General features: G+C 42.6%; 1 protein-coding gene across 1 annotated transcript in view; it reads right to left on the bottom strand.

The window, feature by feature from the left end:
- Positions 1–25,703, bottom strand: part of PCNX2 (pecanex 2) — a 1,017,260-nt gene that overhangs the window by 270,244 nt on the left and 721,313 nt on the right. Inside the window, exon 22 of the mRNA XM_030194986.1 lies at positions 19,975–20,083. Within this exon, the coding sequence (XP_030050846.1) occupies positions 19,975–20,083 (109 nt within the window). The remainder of the gene's footprint in view (positions 1–19,974; positions 20,084–25,703) is intronic.

Below are 25,703 nucleotides of genomic sequence, written 5' to 3'. Positions count from 1 at the left end.
CTTTGACAAACCCTTCTGGGTCGGTTCCGGGCCTCCTGGATATTATTGAAGAATTTAGTTTCTTCTCGGGATTTACCCTTAACTTACAGAAATCAGTGGCATTCCCAGTGCAGAGTACGATTAGAGAAAGGTGGGTAGGAGAATTCCCCCTTACCTGGTCCAAGGGGCCCTTAAAGTATCTGGGAGTACTAATCCCAGCGGATCTATCGGAATTGTACAAAGTGAATGTGGAGCCGCTTCGACGCTGTACACAACACACACTTCAGGGCTGGCACGCGCTCCCGTTATCCCTCATGGGGAGAATTGCATTATATAATATGATTTTGGTGCCTAAGTGGACCTATATGCTCCAAATGGTGCCGCTGTGTCTGTCACAGAGGGATGACCGGTGGGTAACACGACTGGTAGCAAAATTTATATGGCAGGGTAAGAAATCACGTCTGCGAGCCACCCAGCTCTTCTTGCCAAAAACAGGGGGGGGACTGGGTTTGCTGAGTATCAGACTTTTCTCGATTTCTAGTAACATGCGTCATCTCACGGACTGGTTCCGGGGATCATCTTACTTTTCATGTACGGGAGCCGAGACGAAGCTGTTTGCCCCGGACCACTTTAGTGCCTGGTTACATGCGAAGCCGGGGAATCTTCGGACCCCGCCGGCCTTTGCACCAATAGTGATGCCACTGAGGAAAACTTGGAGGTGGGTCTGTAGGTTTTACGGTATGTCTGCAGAGTCCTCCCTGTTACTGCCAATCCAGGGTAATAGAGACTTCATGCCGGGCATCAGTTCAGAGGAATTTATTAGGTGGGGGAAGAAAAACTTGCAATATTTATATCAGTTATATGATCCGGAGGGCACCCTGAGGCCTTCTGAAGAACTGCAGTTGGAGTACGGGGTTAGGGGACTAAATTTCTTTTCTATGTTCCAGTTGCGTCACTATCTGAGGTCCCTACCGGCTTCTTCTTTGACACCACAGGCGTGGGAGCAATTGGTTACCATATGGGGATTAGATGCACAATTAAGGGTTCCACTCAAGTACTATCATGCCTCACTACGGGAGCACTTGGGAGAAGTGGAATATGGTAAACTGACCGCTTGCTGGAATACGGAGCTAGCGATGAACCTCCAGATGGAAAAGGTAAAAGTCTGTCTTTTGGACTCCAAACGACTGACAGAGAATGTGACGTTGCAAGAAACACATTATAAATTTGTATTAAGGATGTATATTTCACCCCATAGAGCACATAGGGCGGCGATGGGGATAGAGGACAGATGTAAGAAGTGCGCACAGTCCCCAGCAGATCTAGGACATATGTTCTGGAAATGTCCGAGGATCCTGGGGTTTTGGCGTCAGGTTACTCAGCATGTGTCTGTGATGTGGGGGGTAGTTTGGAGACCAACGCCAGCGCAATTGTTTGAGGTGTTTAGAGTATCACCAATGGCCCCTCGGGGCCTTAAATGTTTCATGAAAAAATCAGTCTTGGTCGGCAAGAAATCGATCCTTCAACAGTGGATAACTGGGGATCCGCCTACACTGCAGCAGTGGAGATCTAACATGATACACCTCTGCGCATTAGAGCGTAGGGGTGTAGAAGACCTGGAATCACCATCAGGAGATAGACTTTGCCAAGTCTGGTCTCCATTCTGGGACTCATTGACCGCTGTGGCGCGTAGTAGGATTTTGAATTCTTGAGTGCGACACAAAATGGAGGAATTTGGGGGGGTGGGGGGAGTTGAGCTGTTCAAGAGGAAGGGTGGGGGGGTAGATGGGGGGGGGGGGGAAGGGGGAAAAAGGAAAATGTATTTGCACTGTTTTGTATTTGATATGAATGAGAAGATTTAAGTGATGTATGGAGTATTTCTCCAAGGGCAGTATTGTGTTTGTTTCTCATTGCACTAATAAACATATTTAAACATTAGATAGAAAGGTCTACCAGAACCAGGGACGGCAACCCATGTAGTATCCATAGAATACTTACAATACACACATCTGCCACAAGGGGAATGACGGCCTTGCAATCTATGAGGCGCTGGCTGTTTCAACAGCTCTCCCAAGTTTGATTTACGGCGGTATGCTATCTTGGGGCGCTCACTGAACACTGGGTGTACCGACAGCACGTGCCAGTATTTATGTATTATTTGTCCAATTTGTGGAGCATTTTGAGAGTATGGAAGCACACATGCTAAGGGTCTGACCATAGATGTTTGAACAGGAGAAAATAACCACGCTTATACGCCTTTTTAAAAATACATATGGGATAATCCTGCTGTCTGAATCTTTCCATCATATCAAGCGCCTGTATTTTGAAATCCTGGAGAGACGTGCAAAGTCTCCTAAGCCTCAAAAATTGACTGACAGGAACACCCTGACATAATGCCTTATGATGATAACTTGTATAGTGTAACAGGGTGTTCCTGTCTGTAGGCTTTCGGTAAATGGAAGCTATGTTAGGTAAAATGATTATGGAATATAATGGATGAGTGCTGTGTTCACGTTTGCTTTACTGGTTTTGTGATGTGTTAGATTTTGGCGTACGGCTCCTCCTGAAGAAGGAAGTATGAAATGCGGTCTCGCATTGAGGACCGGAATGAGTAAAGGCAATCAGCTGAAGTGAACTATTGCACACGTATCTTTTCGACAGCCTTCCACAGGCAGAACATTGTTCTCACTTTGAATTGTACCCACATTATTGTGAAATAGTAATGGGATTAATATATCCAAGAGCGTGCTAAAATTGGATTATGGATTGCGCAAGAAGCTCTTTGAACAGTAGTTTTGCTTAATGATACCTTGAGATAAAAGATCTCTATCATGGACTATGTGAAAGCAAAAAGTTTGTTCTTTGTTTTGTACTATATACGATGTGCAAGTTAAAATGCATCCATATATAGGGTATACAAGGTTTGAATGATGGTTGGCGAGTGGTTGTGAATATCGAAGTTTGGTATGAGGGATTGTGGACGTATGTTTAATAAATAACAATTATATATTAATATTAGTCTGGAGTACATTGAATGAATGCAATTAAATTTTAACTGCCAGACCCTCGACCATTCTTCTAACGTTCAGAGATCTCTTCTCATCGTTTCTACTCCCTCCAGGGTATACACTCTATTGGCTATTTTTGTGTCATCCGCAAAAAGGCAATCCTTTCCTTCCAACCCTTCAGTAATATTTACCACAAATATATTAAACAGAATAGGCCCCAGCATCAACCCCTCAGGAACTCCACTGCTCACTTTCCTTTCCTCCGAGTGGATTCCATTTACTACCACCCTCTGCCACCTGTCGGTCAACCAGTTTCCTATCCAATTCACCACTTTCAGTCCTAAGTTCAACCCTTTCAGCTTATTCACGAGTCTTCCGTGGGGGACCATATCAAAGGCTTTGCTGAAATCCAAGTCGATTACATCTAGTGCACATCCTTCACCCAGTTCTTTGGTCACCCAGTCAAAGAAGTCAATAAGATTCATTTGGCAGGATTTTCCTTTGGCAAAGCCATGTTGCCTCGGGTTCTGTAACCCATTGGCTTCTAGAAAGCTAACTATCCTTTCTTTCAGAAGCGATGCCATTATTTTTCCTACCACCGACATGAGACTTACCGGTGTGTAGTTTACCATTTCTTCCCTGTCTCCACTTTTGTGGAGAGGGACCACATCCGCTCGTCTCCAATCTCGCGGTACCTCTCCCATCTCTATTAAATAAATCTCTAAGAGGTCCCGCCAGGACCTCTCTGAGCTCCTTTAGTATCCTGGCATGTATCCCATATGACGCCATAGCTTTGTCCACCTTCAGATTCTCAAGCTGTTAATAAACTCTTTCTTCTGTAAATGGCGCAGTATCCACTCCATTCCCAGATGTTCCCTCTGCAGCGGTTCTTTTCCAGGATTTTCCTCCGTGAACACCGAAGAGAAATAATTGTTTGGCACTTTCGCTTTATCTTCATCATTCTCCACATAGCCATTCTCATCTTTCAGTCTCGCAATTCCATTCCTATCATTTCTCCTTTCTCCAATATATCTGAAAAAGATCGTGTCACCTCTCTTTACATCTTTAGCCATTTTTTCTTCTGCTCATGCTTTCGCTAGCCGTATTTCCCTCTTCACTTTGAGTTTAATCCGATAATCTTTTTCATAATCCTCTTGTTGCGTTCTTTTGTATTTCTTGAACAAAGCCTCTTTTGCTCTTATTTTTTCAGCTACTTGTTTGCAGAACCATATAGGCTTCTGGCTTCTCTTGCTTTTGTTTACTTTCCTCGCATAAAGATCAGTTGCCATATTTATAGCAGCCTTTAGCTTGGACCACTGTTTTTCCACATCTCCTACACCTTCCCACGCCATCAGCTCCTCCTTCAGGTATTCCCTCATTTTATCAAAATCAGTACATCTGAAATCCAGTACTTTTAGTTTTGTGCGTCCGCACTCCGCACTCACCCTTATATCAAACCATATGGTGTGATGATCACTATTACATAGGTGGGCACACACCCGGATATTGGAAACACTTCCTCCATTCGTGAGCACTAGATCCAGCATCGACCCTTCCCTCGTAGGTTCCGTCACCATTTGTCTGAGCAAGGCACTTTGACAGGCATCCACAATCTCCCTACTTCTTTCTGATTCCGCAGATGGGACGTTCCAATCCACGTCAGACAAATTGAACTCTCCCAACAGTAGCACCTCCCCTTTCATATGTAAGCAGTTACACAAGCTTTCTACAAAGGAAAGTAAGTGCTTAGTTTCCTTGACAGAATTTAAGTCAGTCAAATTGCCTGTTACAGCTACAGATGAGGATCAGCCAACCTCTACACAGAAGACATTCTGAGCAAGCTGGAAACCTTTCTCTGCCTCATAGTGATCGAGCGCAGAGTGGATAGAGGCAATATTTTCCAATTTATAAAGACATATTTTCATTGTGGTTATATTCAACCTGGCTATGGTCTGCACCCAGACAGATAAGGAAACTGAAGTGTAAGTCGCAATTCTAGACCTTTCTAGATAATATAGATATAGATATATACATATTTGGCAAAGTGGTAAAAATAAAACTGGGAGGCTAAGGGGACTGCTGTGTAGAGGAAGAACTGCACATGCTGAGAGCTTTACATTTAGGGCCCGATGCATAAAGCTTACCGTGCTTGGAACGTTTGCATTAGACTGGGTGTAGCCTATCTAAAGCAAATGTTATTTACCGTGTAAGGCACAAAGGAGTCCTGTGTCCCTTTTACCATGCCCCATAGCAGCTATTTACTTATTTATTGGGATGTATTAACTGCCTTGACAACCCTATGCAAATGCATTGTAATGAGATCATTAGATGAGCATTCTGAGCAATGCACAGACCTGAGCGCCTACTTTTAATGTGCAAACGTATACGGCAGGTCTGGACCTATCCTTATGGGAAGCAGTCTGCTTGCACTCATGGATCCCCAAGCTACCCAACCCAACCCCACCAAAAGACCTTTAAAAACTTCCCTGGTGGTCTGGTGGACCCCCACCCCCTCCAACCAAAAACCTCCCTGGTGGTCTAGTGACACCCTTCCCTCCCATCCACATACCTCTGTTGGAGTCAGAAGGGCAGGAGCAACGCCTCCTTTTTCCTGCTTCTGGACCCATCTTCTCAAAATGGTGGTACCCAGCCCCTGCCCAGTGCACCTGCACTCCTGCCTCCAACAGAGGTATGTGGATGGGTGTAATAAAAAGGATTTTAGAGATTGCTTTTCAAATCTGAGTGACCAGCAGGGCACTCGCTCATTAAAATGATTATTACGTTTGTATGAAAATGATTTGGTATGTGAAGGGATAGGTGGAGCCTGTTTCAAATTCAGACTGGCCACCTGGACTGAGAAACATGTGACCGCATTCCCACAGTATGGCTTGTTTACCAAAACAGAGAAATTCTCAAGCATTCTGTAATTTTCATTAGCTCTGAACATGAATTCTAAGCCTAATAAAAAAGGGGAATGGTTCCGCGGAATCTTAGAGGAGATTGGGTGGCGACGCCGGTAATTGGGAAACAAAATGGGAGCTGGGCAGACTTCTATGGTCTATGCCGTGATCGTGACTAAATAGATAGGAATGGGCTGGAGTGTAAATTTTAAGGGGCTTCGACATTAGCTGCAGAACTTAGCACAAGAACAGTGCTGGGCAGACTTCTACGGTCTGTGCCCTGAGAAAGGCAAGGACAAATCAAACTCGTGTATACAAATAAAGTATCACATACCATGTAAATGAGTTTACTTTGTTGGGCAGACTGGATGGACCGTACAGGTCTTTATCTGCCGTCATTTACTATGTAAACTAAGCAGTGTGTATTATTTGTAATACTGAATTTTGGTTAGTTATTGGTGGGCAGCATTATTATCATTTGCCCTTGGACTATACTTCCTACTAATTTTAGTATGTTTGTTGAAATTAGTGTTCAATACATATATTTGTTTACATTCTTAGACTGTATGGAATTGTTATGTATGGAATTATTAAACAGAGTTGAAAAGAAAAGGACCGAATGTAATAAAAAGGATTTTAGAGATTGCTTTTCAACTCTGAGTGACCAGCAGTGTACTCGCTCATTAAAATGATTGTTTATGGATAATGACCCAAGATGGCGCCTACAGCAGACATGCGCAAACTAGTCTCTGACACCCCCTAGAACCTGTCCCACTTGAGCCTCCTCGGACCCGGAATGGGAAAGCGGAAAGGAAAGCCTAGTTTGCCTACCTCCACAGGCAGGGCAGTTCCACCTCTTCTGCAACAGATGACACTGGAGGAGATAGGGCTACAAGCGCCGGGAGCCCAGCTGTTCGCTTCTGGAGGTCCGGGAGAACTTTCTGACCTTAGCGTGGAGGGAGCGTCGCTAAGCCCGCCTCCCTTAACAGTACCTCCACAACCTGGGGATGAATTGAGGGCAGTGAGTGAGCAGAACGCGGTGGCCGGAAGTCGGACCCCTGCAGCTGCATGTGGAGACCCCGCTGCCTCTTCGACGCCGGTGGGAATAGCGCCTCAGGCAGGTTTGATGTCTGAGAAGGAAACTGGCGATTCTTCCAAGGATCTTGGAGCGATGGCAAAACCTATGACTGTTACTTTGGATAATCTTTGGGAAGCAAATCAAGGACTGAATTCCAACCTACAACAGATATCAGGTATTTTGCGGGGAGATGTGGCCGAACTAAAGCAGGCTCAAAATGTGGTTACTACTAAAATAGCAGAGCAAACAACGAAAATGGAACTTTTTGATAAAGACTTAAAAGCAGTGAATTCCTCAACTTTAATGTTGATAAAAAGTAATAACCTCCATCAGCGTAAAATGGAATATTTAGAGAATCAGATTAGGAGAAATAATTTACGTTTTTTTAATTTCCCCAAATCTCCTTTGATTCCAGCACTGGAAATGCTGAAAAAATATGTAAGGGAAGTATTGGGTGTCCCTTCTGAGGGTTTTCCACCCATTACCAAAATGCAATATATTTCTGGTGCTGGAGCAGGAACTTTGCCTAGAGCTCAATGGTGGTTATAACTGAAAGAACTATGCTGCTGGTTACTTTTCCTCTGGAACTAGATCGTAATAATATATTCAAGCTTTATTTTCGCCACATGAACTCAACTTTCCTTGGATCAAAAGTTCAGATTTTTCCGGTTCTTGCCAGAGAAACGCAAAGAAGAAAAGAATTTTTGCTGTTGAAGGAGAGAGTTCTCCGAATAGGAGGGACTTTCCTGCTTAGGTTCCCTTGTAAATGTTGTGTTTCTTTAAATTCTATCAATTACATGTTTTTTGATCCAGGGAAATTATTAGAATTTATTTCTTCTAAAGAATAATTATTTAGTAGTTCTTGATTGCTAGCGCTTTGCTTTAATTATTAATGATTTGGGTTAATTCATTTGAATTTACAATTTCCTAGATCTTGGATCAGTTTATTGAGGACTAAATAAGTTAAGATAAGATGCTTATCTCTCTTTGATTCAACTGTTTGTTTTCCATTATACGAATTTATGTGTTATTTCATAAATGTAATCATTAAATTCATAAATAAAAAATTTTAAAAAAATGATTGTTTATTCTGTTTGTATGAAAATGATTTGGAATGTAGAAGAAGATAAGACACAGCTCTTAATTAATTTGGTATGTGAAGGGAGAGGTGGCGTCTGTATCGAGTTCAGGCTGGCGACCTGGACTGAGAAACATGTGACCAAAACAGAGAAATTCTCAAGCATTCTGTAATTTTCCTTAGCTCTGAACATGAGTTCTAAGCCTAATAAAAAAAGGGGGGCCTCTTACAGTGAAACCAGAAGCTTATCTATGGATGGACGCATTACATAGAACCAGACTCCTGGTCATGAGACTCTGGCTTCGCTGAAAAAGGGGCTTCTCTTAGCTGTTGTAAAAAGCCTGGATGATGTAAGGACTAGTGATGTATGTATAGGTATTGTTTATGTATAATGTATTACTGCTTCTTTTCCTGGTCTAGAAACTCCTAGCATTACCTGGATGTAGGGACCAATGATGTAATGATTGATTCTTTTTAACTATAGATAGGTATTATTGTTTCTTTTCAGTTATAATGCTGTTATATCGCTCCATGGTGCGACCGCACCTTGAGTATTGTGTTCAATTCTGGTCGCCGCATCTCAAGAAAGATATAATGGAATTGGAAAAGGTGCAGCGAAGGGCGACTAAAATGATAGCGGGGATGGGACGACTTCCCTATGAAGAAAGACTAAGGAGGCTAGGGCTTTTCAGCTTGTAGAAGAGACGGCTGAAGGGAGACATGATAGAGGTATATAAAATAATGAGTGGAGTGGAACAGGTGGATGTGAAGCGTCTGTTCACACTTTCCAAAAATACTAGGACTAGGGGGCATGCGATAAAACTACAGTGTAGTAAATTTAAAACAAATCGGAGAAAATATTTCTTCACCCAACACGTAATTAAACTCTGGAATTCGTTGCCGGAGAACGTGGTGAAGGCGGTTAGCTTGGCAGAGTTTAAAAGGGGGTTAGACGGTTTCCTAAAGGACAAGTCCATAAACCGCTACTAAATGGACTTGGGAAAAATCCACAATTCCGGGAATAACATGTATAGAATGTTTGTACGTTTGGGAAGCTTGCCAGGTGCCCTTGGCCTGGATTAGTCGCTGTCGTGGACAGGATGCTGGGCTCGATGGATCCTTGGTCTTTTCCCAGTGTGGCATTACTTATGTATATGAATTTATCTTCTTGGGCAGACTGGATGGACCGTGCAGGTCATCTACTATGTTACTATGTTACTTATGTAATCATTGTATATATCTTAATCATTGTGCATATTAGACAACAAAGAACCTTTAAAGTCTCATTTACCTAATAAGAATCCACAGTAACTGTTGAGTAGTCTGTTAGTGCTGTGTCAGTGAGGCAGGCTGTAAAACCAGGTCAGAACATTTTGGCGACGAGGATGTAGGATTCATAGAAGGAATGGTACTTTTTAAAAGGAATGTAGAGGAGCGTGTTGAATTCCAAGGCTAGGAAGAGGTATCATATGGTATTAGGAGTAGGATTCCAGTTTAAAGGAATCAGAGACTTTGTATACAAAAAATTAAAATGGAAAGGGAGAAGGAACAGTATTGCTTATTGGAAAACACGTTAGAACCGGGATAAATTGCATAGGAAAAGTATAGAATTGGAATGATAGGTATGACTTACACAGTTAAAATGAAATGCTTACGTTACTAACTGATAAGCTAGATAATGTGCTGCTGTGAGAGTGGCGCCATATAAATACAGGAAGTGAAGAGGGAAAATTAACAAAAAGAAATTACATTTATATTATGATTTAGAATGTTTAAACTCATTTGGAGTCATTAATTGCACATTTAAAGGATAAGGGATGGGAGATAAATCTTAAGATACAAGGACCGTCCCAGGCAGCAAAACGTTTAGGCATTGAAAGTTGTTCTTCTCTGTAAATTACTCAGCTTTTACAAGTAATCAGGAAAAAATATGACCTTGAGTGGAAGGGAAAAGAGCAACATCGCCCCAACTCAAACCAGGCAGAAAAAAATCAACACCATGGTTCAATGAAGACCTGAAAAAACTCAAAAAACAAGTTAGAAGATTAGAATGTGCATGGTATAAAAAGAAGGACAAACCCACACTCAACGCCTGGAAACAACTTCAAAGAAAATACAAATATACCTTAAGATAAACTACAAAACTGAGATTGGACCAAACTACAAGGACACGCACAAACTCTTCCAACTCGTGAATAAACTACTAGATACCACACCAGTCACTACCAATAATGAAGATACACCAGGAGCAGACAACCTCGCGAAATATTTCAATGAGAAAATTGTCCAATTGCGAAAAAAATACCTGTCAATACCATTGACTATGCCGAATTCCTTGACCACCTAGACCCAGACCATGGCGTATACCCAGCAGACAGAACCCGGACCAACTTCGAGACATTATCGGAGGAAAACATCTTCCAAACGCTCAAAAGATGCCAAATCTCACTGCAAACTAGACACATGCCCAAACAACCTTATGACATATGCCCCTCAACAATTTATAATGGACTTAACGAATCACTTGAACTATATGTTAAAAAACGGACTCTTCCTGAAAGAGAAAGGAAACATTCTACTTACCCCTATACCCAAAGATACGAAGAAAAGTGTTAGTGAAATAACCAACTACAAACCAGTAGCATCCATGCCCTTAATAACCAAAATAACGGAAGGGATGGTGACTAAACAACTCACACACTATCTACACAAATTCTCAATATTACACGACTCCCAGTAAGGATTTCATTCAAACCACAGCACAGAAACAGTACTAGTCACTCTCATGACTAAATTCAAACAAATGATCGCAACTGGAAAGAATATACTACTTCTACAATTCGACATGTCTAGCGCCTTCAACATGGATGACCATGGAATACTACTACATATCCTTGAATACTTCGGAATCGGAGGCAACGTTCTCAAATGGTTCAAGGGGTTCCTAACCACAAGATCATACCAAGTGACATCCAAATCGACCACATCAGCCACATGGATACCTGAATGCGGAGTCCCACAGGGATCCCCCCTCTCACCGACTCTATTCAACTTAATGATGATACCCTTGGCCAAACTACTAACAAACCAAAATCTCAACCCATACATATACGCAGATGACGTAACGATCTACATCCCATTCAATCAAGATTTAAAGGAAATCTCCAATGAAATCAATCAAAGTCTACAAATCATGCACTCATGGGCAGATGCATTTCAGCTGAAACTCAATGCAGAAAAAACCCAATGCCTAATACTCACCACTCAGCACAACATGAATAAATTCACCACCATAAACACACCTAAACTGAATCTTCCAATCTCAGACACCTTAAAAATCATTGGAGTCACAATTGACCGACACCTAACACTTGAGAACCGTACGAAAAACACAACCAAGAAAATGTTCCACTCAATGTGGAAATTAAAAAGAGTAATTATTATTATTATTTTTTGCATTTGTATCCCACATTCCCCCACCTATTTGCAGGCTCAATGTGGCTTACATAGATCTGTTAACATTGTCCTATCAGGATATCAGATACAGTTAGTAATGTGTAGCAATTAAGGAAGGGAAGATGGAAGAGAGTTGTTAGGGTAGTTATAGAAGGTGGGCGCTCATAACTGAGTGGTTTGGTGAGGTGACTTAGTGAGGTTATAGGTTCTCATTGTAGGCCTTGTTGAAGAAGAATGTTTTCAGAGATTTTCGAAAGGAAGTTGTTTCTTTGATTGCTATCAAGTCCGTGGGTAATGCATTCCATAACTGCGTACTCTTGTAAGAGAAGGTAGTAGCGTGTATCAGCTTGTATTTAAGTCCTTTGCAGCTGGGGTAGTTCAGGTTGAGAAATTTGCGGGATGATCTTGTGGGCGTTTCTGGGAGGTAGGTCTACGAGGTTTAGCATGTACATTGGGGCGTCTGCATGAATGATTTTGTGTACAATCGTGCAGATCTTGAACGCAATGCGTTCCTTAAGTGGAGGCCAGTGAAGTTTCTCTCTTAGGGGTTTTGCTCTTTCATATTTAGCTTTTCCAAATATGAGTCTGGCGGCTGTATTCTGGGCAGTTTGGAGTTTTTTGATTGTCTGTTCTTTGCATCCGGCGTATAGTGCATTGCAGTAGTCTAGATGACTTATTACCATTGACTGTACCAGGGTATGGAAGATGTAACTCGGGAAGAAAGGTTTTACTCTTTTAAGCTCCCACATGGTGTAGAACATCTTTTTCGTTGTGTTTTTCACGTGGGTATCAAGAGTGAGGTTTCGATCAATGGTGACTCCAAGAATTTTCAAGTTTTGTGAGACCGGAAGGGAACAGTATGGTGTGATTATGATGTTGAAGTTTTTTGTGTTATGTTGTGAGGTGAGTACAAGACATTGTGTTTTTTCTGCGTTAAGTTTTAGTTGGAATGCATCTGTCCAAGTGTGCATTATTTAGAGGCTTTGATCTTGTTAGTGATTTCATTTAGATCATGTTTGAATGGGATGTAGATTGTGATGTCATCTGCATAAATGTAGGGGTTGAGGTTTTGATTGGCTAGTAGTTTGGCTAGAGGTATCATCATTAGGTTGAATAATGTTGGTGAGAGAGGGGATCCCTGGGGAACTCCACACTCAGGTATCCATGGTGGTGATCTGTCCGCGTTCGTTGTTACTTAGTATGATCTTGTGGTTAGGAATCCTTTGAACCATTTGAGAACAGTGCCTCCTACTCCGAAGTATTCCAGTATATGTATTAGTATTTCATGGTTAACCATGTCAAAGGTGCTGGACATGTTGAATTGCAGGAGGAGGATGTTGTTACCAGTCGCAATTGCCTGTTTGAATGAGTTCATTGCGGACACTAGTACAGTTTCGGTGCTGTGATTCGTCCGGAATCCTGATTGGGACTCATGTAGAATTGAGTGCTTATATATAGGTATTCAGTAAGTTGTTTCATCACTATGCCTTCCATGAGTTTAGTCATGAGTGGAATAGATGCTACTGGTCGATAGTTGGTTAGGTCCATTGTGCTTTTTTTAGCATCTTTCGGTAACGGAGTGGGAAAGAGTCCATTTTGAAGCCTGAATTTATGTGCTTCGTGAGGTCTGTTTTGAATTGTTTGGGTGCGGATCTTATTAGACTGTTAAGGCAGATGTCTAATTTGCATTGCGATTTGGCGTATTTTCCTAGCCAATATGAGATTTCTTTTGATGAGAGTGAGTCAAAGTCGGTCCATGATCGATCTGCTGGGCATTCTCCGGGTTTTGGGTCTAGACATTCAAGGATATTTGTGTAGTCCGTTGTGGTAGTGGGTATCATGAGTCGGAGCTTTATGATTTTTTCATTGAAGTAGTTCGCAAGGTTGGTTGCTGATGGGGTATCTGAGTTGTTGGAGGTGACCTTGGTAGTATTTAGAAGATTGTTTATGAGTGAGAGAGTTTGTGTGTATCCTTGTAGTTTGGTCCTATTTTGGTTTTGTAGTAGGTCCTTTTAGTTTGTCTGATAGTGTATTTGTATTTTCTTTGTAGTTGTTTCCAGTCTTTGTGTGTATTTTTATCTTTTTTCTTGCTCCATGCTCTTTCCAATCTTCTGACTTGTGTTTTTAGTTCTTTTAATTCTTCGTTAAACCATGGTATTGAGTTTTTTTCTGTGTGAGGTTCTGGTTTGTAGTGGTGCTATATTGTCTAGTGTTATTCTGCATCTGTTATCCCAATCTTGAAGAAATTGGGGTGAGTCTGTAGGTACTGTCCATTCATCAGTGTAGAGTTGTTGCCAGAATGTTAGTGGGTCTGTTTTGCCTCTCGTAGTATGTTTGTTGTTTTTGTTGTGTCTTTTTTGTTCTCCAGTGAAGGGAAAGGTTTGCACTGTAGTGGTCGGACCATGGTCTGGTTGTCCATTTTGTGTCTCTTAATGTGATATTTGGTTCTGGTGAGAATTTGTGGGTGATGTCTAGTGTATGTCCTTTGTTATGGGTGGGTTGTGTGTTTGGCCCGTAAGTAAGACCTTTCTTCCCAAGGTCCGTCTTCCGCAACCTGGTGCAATCAATGGTACTCAGCCATCTAGACTATTGCAACGCACTATATGCTGGCAGCAAAGAGCAAATAATCAAGAAACTCCAAACAGCCCAGAACACTACAGTAAAACAAAATATGAAAGTGCTCAACCCCTACGAGAAAAGCTACACTGGTTCCCAATCAAAGAATGCATCACGTTCAAAATATGCTCCCTAGTTCACAAAATAATTCACGGGGATGCACCAGCCTACATGTCAGACCTGATAGACCTACCACCCAGGAATGCCAAAAAATCATCCCGCACATTCCTCAACCTTCACTTCCCCAACTGCAAAGGTCTAAAATACAAACTAGCGCATGTGTCAACCTTTTCCTACCCGAGCACACAATTCTGGAACGCGCTGCCGCGCAATTTAAAAATGAACTATGAACTTACTAACTTCCGCAAACTACTGAAGACCCATCTCTTTAACAAGGTATACCACAAAGACCAACAAATGTAAACCTCTCCACAAGTATCCAGAAAAGAATTAGTATATCTGCTTTTTAGACTACTATCTTGTCTTATCTTAATCATGTCACCCAAGATCTGTAATACTAAATATCTATCTTATCATGTATTTCCATTATTCATGATGTATTGTAAGCCACATTGAGCCTTCAAAGAAGTGGGAAAATGTGGGATACAAATGCAATAAATAAATAAATAAAAGAATGAAGATCGAAAAAATGCTTGTAGGCTAACCTGTGGCGGGAACTGCCCAACTTCTTCCTTCAACCGGCAGGGACGCCAGTGCATGTGCAGTAACACAGCTCCTTGCTACTCCTCTTACTTTTAAATCCTATTGAAGGTGTGTCACCGCCCACTAATCAATCTCCTTATTCAGACCATACGGACTCACTGTGCGCCATTGGTAAATAAAGCGTTGTTCCTTATGTATTAATGCTGACACCACATCCCCTCCATTACTTAATGAAATTTGATGTAAAACAACAAATAAGAGATCTTGTTCCTCATGTTTGGCCTGCATCCAGTGGGCTACGGTTACTGAAATGTTCTGCTATACGGTTTTTAATTTTCCGTTTAGTCTGGCCGATATACCACTTGGCACAGGGACAACGAATTCCATATACGACTTGGGATTCAGGATGTGATTAAATATAGGAAGGAAGCATTTCGACAATTAAGTGATCGCAATTTCTATAGGGTTCTAGATCAGGACCCCACCACCCAATATCAGAAGGACATTAAACACATCCTGCAAACAGCCAATGCCGAGGGGGTTATCTCCACTAGAGAACTCCAATACCTATATATGGCACACCCCAGAATATCCCAAATTCACTTTGTACCAAAGGTACATAAAATATTGCTTGACACTCCCCTGGGAGGCTGATAGTGGCCAGTAATGGAGCACTAAGTGAACCACTCTCACAGTATCTGGACTTTCATTTACAACCATCAGTGCTCACCATTCCCTCATATGTTAGGGACTCGACTCATTTGATTACAATGTTACAGGATTTACCCACTATTGAGTGCCCCATCATTCTGGCCACTCTGGATGTGCGTTCTCTTTTCACTATGATACCACAACAGGAAGTTCTGAGGCTGATTGACATGCAGTTAGAATTGACGGATAACTCTAGTGAAAAGATATGATTGCTGAATCAGATGGCGCAGAAGATGATCCTTACAAACTACTTCCAATTTGAAGACCAGCATTACCTTCAGACCTTTGGGGTAGCCATCGGCGCCATGGTAGCTCCGACCGTGGCATGCCTGTATGTGGCCCAGTTTGAGCGTTTACATGTGTACTCATCTACATTTAGTACCCACATATTACTTTGGAAGAGATTCATTGATGATGTGCTTCTTATTTGGATGGATGGGATAGAAGATCTAAAACATTTCTTTCAATATCTTAACTCCTGTGATCCCAATATCACCTAATGTAACATATGATCATATAAATTTTGTAGATATTTGTATTGAAATAAACCAAGGGATGTTTCAGACTCAGATTCATCGCAAACTCACTGACACTAACACCATCCTTCACTACAGTAGCTTTCATGCCAGGTCGCAGAAAGATGGCATACCTATGGGCCAGTTCTTCAGATTGAAGAAATTATGTCAATCGACAGAAACCTTTGACAGGCATGCGACGGAGTTATACCATAGATTTAGATGGAGAGGCTATCCCAAGAAGGTACTTAAGAAGGCTCATAAGTGGGCAAGAAATGTCCAATGACAATGGCTTTTACAACCCCGAACAACAGCCCAGGAGCAGCATGGTCAAATGGTGTGCATCTTACCGTTTTTAGCACAGGCAAAACAGATTAAGAACATCATCCGTAAACACTGGCCACTATATTTTGCTTATACAAGGGCCTGTAACTTGGGAGAATTATTTAATAGGAGACATGGGCAGGTATCCCTTGACATCAGGGGCAGCCATGATAGATGTCATCGATGCGTGTACTGCCAATATACATGCATGGGTGACCACCTCTGTGATTAAAAACCTGGTAACTGGGAAAGATTTTGTATTAAGATACAACACTAACTGTGACCCTCCCAAGTCGTATATGGAATTCGTTGTCCCTGTGCAAAGTGGTATATCGGCCAGACTAAACGGAAAATTAAAAACCGTATAGCAGAACATTTCAGTAACCTGCGGAATCAAAAGAAGGAGGCCCCCCTAGTAGCCCACTGGATGCAGGCCAAACATGAGGAACAAGATCTCTTATTTGTTGTTTTACATCAAATTTCATTAAGTAATGGAGGGGATGTGGTGCCAGCATTAATACATAAGGAACAACGCTTTATTTACCAATGGTACACAGTGAGTCCGTATGGTCTGAATAAGGAGATTGATTGGTGGGCAGTGACACACCTTCAATAGGATTTAAAAGTAAGAGGAGTAGCAAGGAGCTGTGTTACTGTGATTGCACTGGCGTCCCTGCCGGTTGAAGGAAGAAGTTGGGCAGTTCTCACCACAGGTTAGTCTACAAGCATTTTTTCAATCTTCATTTTTTTTATTGTTTACATGTCAGTCATAACAAGATATTAGATTTGTGAGAACGATGCCAGTTGAAATTCACTGTCTGTAGTGTTATTTTTAGAATAGCGTTCCCCTGAAGACGCTCTCCAGTGAAACATGCTTGCATTTAGGGAACCAGAAATGAAGATAGGGAACAACATGTAGGATATCACCGTTTCACTGCATGTCACGCTATAAACTGGGGTCCCTGCTGAACCAGGTTATGCCATCTACAACCTCACCATAACACCGAGATAAGTAGCCTACCCTACTTGGAAAATTGTTTTGAAGCTCAGTTTTGAAAATTTTTGCTACCATTTACTGATGCATGAAAAGCTCTCACAACACAATTATCGGTAGATCAGGGGTAGGGAGGAGGCACTGGTGCTATGATGTGTGGTTGGGTATGATGCAATCTAGAGCTGCAAGTCAGTCCAGCATGGTATACCCAGTTACTGAGCACTATAAGCAAATTTTAAAAAATACAAAAAAATGTATCACTGTAATTGCTTTTGTGGTTTTTGGTGTAGCATTTATTTATTTAGTTAACATTTAATGCCAAGAAGTATAGAGTGATGCACTTGGGGTGCATAATCCCAAAAGAGGGATAACGAATAGGAGGGGAGAGATTAGTAAACTCAACTCAGGAGAAAGACCTTGGGGTGTTGGTATCTGAGGATCTAAAGGTGAAGAAACAATGCGACAAGGCAACGACCATGACCAGAAGGATGCTAGGCTGCATAGAAAGGGGTATAACCAGCAGAAGAAAGGAGGTGTTGATGCCCCTCTACAAGTCGTTGGTGAGGCCCCACTTGGAGTATTGTGTTTAGTTTGCTAAAGATGTAAAAAGACTGGATGCGGGGCAAAAAAAAGCTTCAAAAATGGTATGGGATTTGCATTGCAAACCGTACGATGAGATACTTGCTGACCTGAACACGTATACCTTAGAGGAAAGGAGAAACAGGGGTGACATGATACAGACGTTCAAATATTTGAAAGGTATTAATCCGCAAATGAACCTTTTTCTGAGCCGGGAAGGCGGTAGAACTAGAGGATATGAATTGAGGTTGAAGGGGGGCAGACTCAGGAGTAATGTCAGGTAGTATTTTTTCAAGGAGAGGGTTGTGGATATGTGGAATGCCTCCCACGGGAGGTGGTGGAAATGAAAACGGTAATGGAATTCAAACATGCGTGGGATAAACACAAAGGAATCCTGTTTAGAAGGAATGGTTCCGCGGAATCTTAGAGGAGATTGGGTGGCGACGCCGGTAATTGGGAAACAAAATGGGAGCTGGGCAGACTTCTATGGTCTATGCCGTGATCGTGACTAAATAGATAGGGATGGGCTGGAGTGTAAATTTTAAGGGGCTTCGACATTAGCTTCAGAACTTAGTACAAGAACAGTGCTGGGCAGACTTCTACGGTCTGTGCTCTGAGAAAGGCAAGGACAAATCAAACTCGTGTATACAAATAAAGTATCACAAACAATGTAAATGAGTTTACTTTGTTGGGCAGACTGGATGGACCGTACAGGTCTTTATCTGCCGTCATTTACTATGTTAACTAAGCAGTGTGTATTATTTGTAATACTGAATTTTGGTTAGTTATTGGTGGGCAGCATTATTACCATTTGCCCTTGGACTATACTTCCTACTAATTTAAGTATGTTTGTTGAAATTAGTGTTCATTATATATATTTGTTTACATTCTTAGACTGTATGGAATTGTTATGTATGGAATTATTAAATAGAGTTGAAAAGCAAAGGACCGAATGTAATAAAAAGGATTTTAGAGATTGCTTTTCAACTCTATCTGAGTGACCGGCAGTGTATTCGCTCATTAAAATGATTGTTTATTCTGTTTGTATGAAAATGATTTGGAATGTAGAAGAAGATAAGACACAGCTCTAATTAATTTGGTATGTGAAGGGAGAGGTGGAGCCTGTATCAAGTTCAGGCTGGCGACCTGGACTGAGAAACATGTGACCACATTCTCACAGTATGGCTTGTTTACCACAACAGAGAAATTCTCAAGCATTCTGTAATTTTCCTTAGCTCTGAACATGAGTTCTAAGCCTAATAAAAAAGGGGGGGGGGCCTCTTCCAGTGAAACCAAAAGCTCATCTATGGATGGACGCATTGCACAGAACCAGAGTCCTGGTTATGAGACTCCGGCTTCGCTGAAAAAAGGGGCTTCTCTCAGCTGATGTAAAATGCCTGGGTGATGTATGTATAGGTATTGTTTATGTATAATGTATTATTGATTCTTTTCCTGGTCTAGAAACTCCTAGCATCGCCTGGATGTAGGGACCAGTGATGTAATGATTGTTTCTTTTTAACTATAGATAGATATTATTGTTTCTTTTCAGTTATATAGCTTAATCATTATATATCTTAATCATTGTGTATATTAGACAATAATGAACCTCTAATAAAAGTCTCATCTACCTAATACGAATCCAAAAGAATCCACAGTAATTGTTGAGTAGTCTGTCAGTGCAGTGTTAGTGAGGCAGGCTGTAAAACCAGATTGTTGATAGCAGTGTGAAACATATTTCACTGCTTTGAGTAGCAAAGAGTGACCGATGCACAAAGAGCGATCTGTGCATCCATTTGCATGCCATCCCCTGTTTGCAACTCAGTAAGCTCTCCCATGGCAGCCATATTTATTGGCTGCCTTTGTGCATCTTGCCCTTAGTTCTGAGCTCTGGGACATATTATGCCACCCACTTGTGCACCTGCTTGTTGACAAAAAAATAAAGTACACCAGGCTGAACAACCTGATTGTCAATGACATATGTTTTCTAATTCTTCTATTATCATGTTGCTTAGAATTGTCAAACAAATTTTTGTTGAACAATATGGACATGAAAAGATGGCACTAGAAGGATACGTGGTACTGCAAAAATCTGAGCAACAACATGAAACGAGGAACCCCAAGCAATCTGCCAGGGAGCTATGTACGTGAAAACAAACTGCAACTTGTGAAGTAGGTCCCAGAGCTGAAAAAAGAGAAAATAAAGATCTATTAGGGTATAACTGTCATTGTCAAGGTCATTACAAACAATACACCAGCTATTTACGTTTTTTTAGTACTGCACGTGAGATACTAAAATAAAAGATACATTTATTCTACTGTTATTATGATAACTACTATTTAGGGGGGGATTCATCAAGCAGTGTTAGGGCTTTAAGTTACGTTAATTGGCCCTTAATGCGACTTAAACAGCCTTATTGCCCCTTTTCTAAAAATACTACAGTGATATTTAAGCTACCGCGAGTTAGTTATCAATGAGATACAAAATATGCAAATACATGTTTTGCATCTCATTACTATGTAAATAGCCTAACACGATTTTTCACGTTTGGGCCCAAAAACTACAGTAAAATAAACCCAGCTTTTTCCTGGGATTATTCTACTCTCCCGGGAGCATCGGGCCACAACACAGCGGCCCAATGCTCCAAGGCCATTAGCTGAGGGTCCCCCCCCCCCCCCCCCGTCTCAAGAATCTCCCCCAAAGTTGAAGCCCCCACTCCCCCTCCTCCACTTGAAAGGTTAGTGGTCCATGGTGAGGGCTCCTCAGGCAAGAGTGATGTCCAGTCACTCCTGCCCTATCCAACACCGCCTTCAAAATGGTGCCACTAGCGGTAGTCTCATGCTACTACCGGTCTAGCAGTAGTAGCGTGAGATTAACGCAAGGGTCACCATTTTGAAGGCTGCGCTATACAGGTCAGGAGCAACTGGACATCACTCCTGCCAGAAGAGCCCCCACCCGGACCCCAGAGGACCTCCATTCTAGACCACCTATCTTTCAGGTGAGGGAGGGGATGTTTGGGTGGGGGGGGGGGGGGCAGGCTTGATGGACCTTCGGTCTGTCCGAGTATGGAAATACTTATGTTCTTATGTTATGTTCTTAAGTCCCAGGGGACAGCGGCCCGATGCTCCAGAGCTGCTGGAATAGCACTGCTAGTGAGATGGCTTGCAAGCAGCATTATTTCTCTAAGGCAGGATTCAGCAAACTGAGGTACCGGGATCCCGGATGTTGCCGAGTCCTGAAATAAAGATGCCATTGATGAATCCCCCCCCCCCCCCACCATTAATCAAAATGTTGCAATTTTCTGGTGTTACATTAGGAGAAAAATAGCATTCTCGGTAAATAGGTTTACTGAAGTCTACTACTGCTGTTTCTCTTTTCAATATTCTAGCCATGATTTCTACAGGCTTGGTGGTGTAATTTTATAAAGGCACATAGAGGGGCATAATCGAACACGAACACCCATCTTCATGGGTGTCTATGTCCGAGAACGGGTACGTGAAGGGGCAGAACAGACCGTATTTTCGAAAAAAATGGGCGCCCATCTTTTTTTCCGATAATACAGTTTGTGCCGGGCAAATGCATCGGACGTGTGCGGATTTGAGCTGGGCGGTTTCGTTTTTCAGCGATAATAGAAATCGAAGGTGGCCAGCTCAAAAACGAACAAATCCAAGGCATTTGGTCGTGGGAGAGGCCAGGATTCGTAGTGCACTGGTCCCCCTCACATGCCAGGATACCAACCGGGCACCCTAGGGGGCACTTGTAACAATTAAAAAAAAAAGTAAAATACCTCCCAAGTCCATAGCTCCCTTCCTTTGGGTGCTGAGCCCCTCAAATCCCCCCCAAAACCCACTGCCCACAACTCTATACCATTACCATAGCCCTTATGGGTGAAGGGGGGCACCTAGATGTGGGTACAGTGGGTTTTGGGGGCGGTTTGGAGGGCTCCCATTTACCACCACAAGTGTAACAGGTGGGGGGGGGGGGGATGGGCCTGGGTCCACCTGGGTGAAGTCCACTGCACCCACTAAAAGCTGCTCCAGGGACCTGCATACTGCTGTGATGGAGCTGGGTATGACATTTGAGGTTGGCATACAAGCTGGCAAAAAAAGTTTTTAAAGTTCTTTTTTTTTGGAGGGAGGGGGTTAGTGACCACTGGGGGAGTCAGGGGAGGTCATCCCCGATTCCCTCTAGTGGTCATCTGGGCAGTTGGAGCACTTTTGGGGGACTTTTTCGTGAGAAAAAAGGGTCCAGAAAAAGTGACCCAACTTCTCACTAAAAACGCTTTTCTTTTTTCCATTATCGGCTGAGGGCGCCCATCTCTGCTTGGCCGATAAACACGCCCCAGTCCCACCTTCACCACGCCTGGGCTTCCAGGATGGTGTTTTTGAACAGCATCCACGCCTGATGTAAATTTTTGACCCTTGCAGCCGCTCCTCTAAGTTTTTTTTTTAACCGTTCTTCTCATTTTATCATAGTCTCTTTTTTAAAGTTAAACGCTAAAGTATTTGATTTCCTATGTATACTTACTTCAAAGCTAATAGCAAATCCGATCATATTATGATCACTGTTACCAAGCGGCCCCATCACCATTACCTCCCGCACCAGATCATGTGCTCCACTAAGGACCAGGTCTAGAATTTTTCCTTCTTTCGTCAGCTCCTGTACCAGCTGCTCCATAAAGCAGTCCTTGATTTCATCAAGGAATTTTACCTCCCTAGCATGCCCTGATGTTACATTTACCCAGTCAATATCGGGGTAATTGAAATCACCCATTATTATTGTGTTGCCCAGTTTGTTTGCATCCCTAATTTCCTTTAACATTTCTGCATCCGTCTGTTCATCCTGGCCAGGCGGACGGTAGTACACTCCTATCACTATCCTTTTCCCCTTTACACATAGAATTTCAATCCACAGTGATTCCAAGAAGTGTTTTGTTTCCTGCAGAATTTTCAATCTATTTGATTCAAGGCTCTCGTTAATATACAATGCTACCCCTCCACCAATTCGATGTACCCTATCGCTACGATATAATTTGTACCCCGGTATGACAGTGTCCTACTGGTTATCCTCCTTCCACCAGGTCTCAGAGATGCCTATTATATCTAATTTTTCACTTAGTGCAATATATTCTAACTCTCCCATCTTATTTCTTAGGCTCCTGGCATTTGCATATAGACATTTCAAACTATGTTTGCTGTTCCTATTTACATCATGCTTAGTACTTGACAGTATTCATTTGCAATCTTTTGTCTGATTTTTATTTAAGGACACCTGATCTACTACGGTCTCTTTTGCAACCTCACTATCAGGATACCCTATCTTCCCTGTTTTGGTGATATCTTTAAAAGATACCTCATCCCGAAGCATGCGCATTTGAGCGACTGTTGGCCTTCCCCCCGTTTCTAGTTTAAAAGCTGCTCTATCTCCTTTTTAAATGCCGATGCCAGCAGCTCGGCCCCATCCTTTCGGAATAGGCCCCCCTTCCCCAGAATGTTCCCAGTTCCTAACAAATCTAAAACCCTCCTCCCTGCACCATTGTCTCATTCATGCATTGAGACTCCGGAGCGCTGCCTGTCTCTTGGGCCCTGTGCATGGAATGGGTAGCATTTCAGAAAATGCTACCCTAGAGTATCTGGATTTGAGCTTTCTACCTAAGAGCCTAAATTTGGCTTCCAGAACCTCTCTCCCACATTTTCCTATTTCACTGGTACCCACATGTACCAAGACAGCCGGGTGACACGTGAGGTCCGCCACCTTCACACCAGGCAGGCAAATCATCAGGCGATCCTCACGTCCACCAGCCACCCAGCTATCTATATACCTAATGATCGAATCACCAACTACAACAGCTGTCCTAACCTTTCCCTCCCGGGCAGCACTTGGAAACCTCTCAGCACAGTTTTCGCTGCCTCCCAAAAAAGAGTGGCGTCCGACGTAACCCCTTCAATAAAATGTTTATACTCTTTCCAGCGTGCTATCAGGCATTCCCGAAATTTTATCATCACGATAAAGGAAGCTGGGAAAGGACCAAGGCCTAGTCGTTCTTCTCGAACCCCCTGGCTGCCAAAGCATCCAGACCGCAGCGTGATCTGAAATTACATAGGGGCCAATTTGAGCATCCCCTATATCCACAAAAAGCGAACGTGAGGCCAACAAATAATCTATCCGTGACTGAGTGTTGTGTGCTCTCGACAAATGTGTATAATCTCTATCTAGCAGGTGTAAGACACGTCACACATCCAGAAGGTCCAACAGGGAGCAAAAATTTGGTAAGCCTCTTGCTGACCAAGGCCTCGTCTTGGGAGGTGGGTGAGATTTATCAATCTGAGGGTCTCATGCCATATTAAAGTCCCCCCGCAGGATCAAAGGAACAGAGTCCTCACCAGCAAGAACTTCCAGTAAACGCTTATAAAAATTGTTGACCAGCTGGTTAGGAGCATAAATGCTACCCAAAAGAGTTTGTTGCCTTGCTATTATAGCCTTACAAAAAATAAAACGTCCCGCAGGATCTTTAACAATGTTACTTAACTGTGCAGCCACACCCTTCCTAATAAGAATGGCCACTTCCCCTTTTTTTCCACTGCTGGGGAGGCCACACATTCGCCCACCCACCATTTCACTAGTTTACCATGTTCTAGGTCAGATAGGTGTGTTTCTTGCAATAGGGCAATGTCAGCATGAATTCGCTGGAGATATTGCAGAATTTTGGAATGTTTTATGGGGGAGTGAATACCCCCCCACATTCCAAGTGACTATCTTAACCATGTTAGAGGACATGATAACACACAATCAGCCAAAAAAACCCATTTATCATGATAGAGGCCATCCCAGCCCGTGGCCCCTCCCAATCAGGTACCAAACTTTCCAAAGTAAACAGCAGAAATTTGCCCTCAGTATGTCATTTAGCCTCTTAGTAGTACTGTGAATCTTCCCCCCTTGAGTAAAACCCCCAGGTAACAGTCCCTCCTGAGCCCCTCCCCTCCAACCCTCCCCCTATCTTTGCCCTCATACCCTCCCTTATTCCCAAGAAATAGTTCCTGAAGGAACGAGTCACCCTCGACACCCCTCCTCACAGCTCCCTTTGCAACCAACAATTACAAGGCTCATAAACAAAACCCATGTTAACTTACTTACTCTTGTAAGCCCCTCATACAATCTCCCCCAGTCCCCTCACAACACCCCGTGTGCCAGGTACACCATACGTTATCCCACACATAACCTTTATAAAGAAAAAAACTACAGCATTCGTACTCCAACTTAAGACAATCACGTAATACTCCTCCAGAATATCTGAGTCTGCACGTCGGCCACTACCGACAAAAACGTATAGCAGGGCCAACCCACAGAGCCTTCTACCAAGACCCCCTCCCCCCATGGTCTACCAAAGTTCAGTTGCTTATGACATGTGGCGCAGCAACTATGGAGATGACAGTTTTCATGTTGGATTGGTGCATAGTCCGCTGGTTAACTGTGTAACAGAAAGTAAGCCTGAACTTGCATGCAAACAGCTTGAAGGATATCTCTGACGATGGGTTACCACCGACACAAAACAAAATGAAAAAAAAAAACATAGTCTCTGAATTATGCCATGGTACCACATTTGCCAGTTATCCCCGCCCCAGATCTCACTCAAAACCCATACCACACACACACAAAAAAAACCATACAAAAAAAACGATGTACCCGACTGCAACTTACACACACCTAACTGGGCAAAGTTGCAGTACAATCCTCCACCTCGCTCTCTTCGTTGTCAGCACGCCAACTGCTGCCAAATAAATCCAATAGCAGAGCCATTCAACAA

The sequence above is a fragment of the Microcaecilia unicolor genome, chromosome 3, assembly GCF_901765095.1.
Source record: "Microcaecilia unicolor chromosome 3, aMicUni1.1, whole genome shotgun sequence".
Taxonomy (NCBI): Eukaryota; Metazoa; Chordata; class Amphibia; order Gymnophiona; family Siphonopidae; genus Microcaecilia; species Microcaecilia unicolor.
Note: the sequence above shows the minus strand (reverse complement) of the source record. Positions and strands in the feature narration are given on the sequence as shown.